The 1,029-nt window shown below is 68.6% G+C and overlaps 1 protein-coding gene across 1 annotated transcript in view; it reads left to right on the plus strand.

Moving 5' to 3' along the window:
• Positions 1-94: 94 nt before the first annotated feature.
• Positions 95-1,029, plus strand: part of IGF2 (insulin-like growth factor 2) — an 8,204-nt gene continuing 7,269 nt past the window's right edge. The window contains 2 exon segments of the mRNA XM_010838191.1: positions 95-291; positions 535-541. Coding sequence (XP_010836493.1) covers positions 130-291; positions 535-541 — 169 coding nt within the window. The 5' untranslated portion in view covers positions 95-129.

Consider the following 1,029-nt stretch of genomic DNA (forward strand, 5'->3'; position numbering starts at 1 on the left):
CCCCTTGGAGAGGCGCGCGTGGTCGGAGCTCCTGGGGCGGGCGGGGCGCGGGACTCGTGCGTGGTTTTGACTTGGTAAAAAAAAAAAAAAATCACACCGACTTCTTACATCGTCCAAACCCTCTAGGAGATGGTTTCCCCAGACCCTCAAATGACCGTGGTGGCCCCCGGGGCTGAACCCGAATCTACGCAAGTCCAACGCATAGAGGACGGGGGAACCATTATCCGGATATTTTGGGTGGGCCCCAAAGGCGAGCTGCTTAGACGCACCCCGGTGAGCTCGGTCCTGCAGGTAGGATTTGAACGACGTTTCCCGCCCTGCTCGTCTCGCCCCTGGCACACAGGCGCAGCCCGGGCCGGCCCCATGCCTGGCCCCCAGCCGGGCCAGGTCCTCTCCACGTACCGCACCTGGCGTCCGCCGAGGCTACTCCCCGGTTCCCGTGCGGCACCGGGGGGCGCTCGGGCTCCGGCTGCAGCTCGAGGTGCTGCGCCTGCTCAGGCAGGTGGAGGCTGCGCGCCTCGCCCGCGCCCAGAGACTCCCCGTTCCCCAGCAGGTCCCGGCGGGACTCGGGGACCCGCCACCTGTGCCCGCACACACAGGGCACCCCCGCCGCCTAGCCCCTCGCTGGGGCGCGGGGATCCGGCCGTCGCTAGGGCATGTGACACCTCCCACCCTGGTCGTCCCGGGTCCCCCGTGTACTGTGTAGGGGCTCTGGCACCCCGGAACTTCAGACAGGGCCCCCAAACACTTTGGAATAGTCATTCTAGACTTCTTTCGAACTCTGAGGATCCCTGCCCCCACTCCAATCTCGTCCCCGCGCACCCCACAGCCCCCCCTCACCGCTGCCCCCCGGGACCCCAAGCCTGGCCCCCCCTTGGCTCGAGTTGCAGAGGCGGTTCGGGGGCGGGGCGAGGACCCCTCGAGCGCCCATTGGCGCGGGCACTCGGCCAGCGGGGCCCGAGCGGGCGCCGAGCCGCGGGTGGCTCGACTATAAGAGCCGGGCGTTGGCGCCCAGAGTTCGCCTGCTCT

Source organism: Bison bison, unplaced genomic scaffold (assembly GCF_000754665.1).
Source record: "Bison bison bison isolate TAMUID 2011002044 unplaced genomic scaffold, Bison_UMD1.0 scf7180017845998, whole genome shotgun sequence".
NCBI lineage: Eukaryota > Metazoa > Chordata > Mammalia > Artiodactyla > Bovidae > Bison > Bison bison.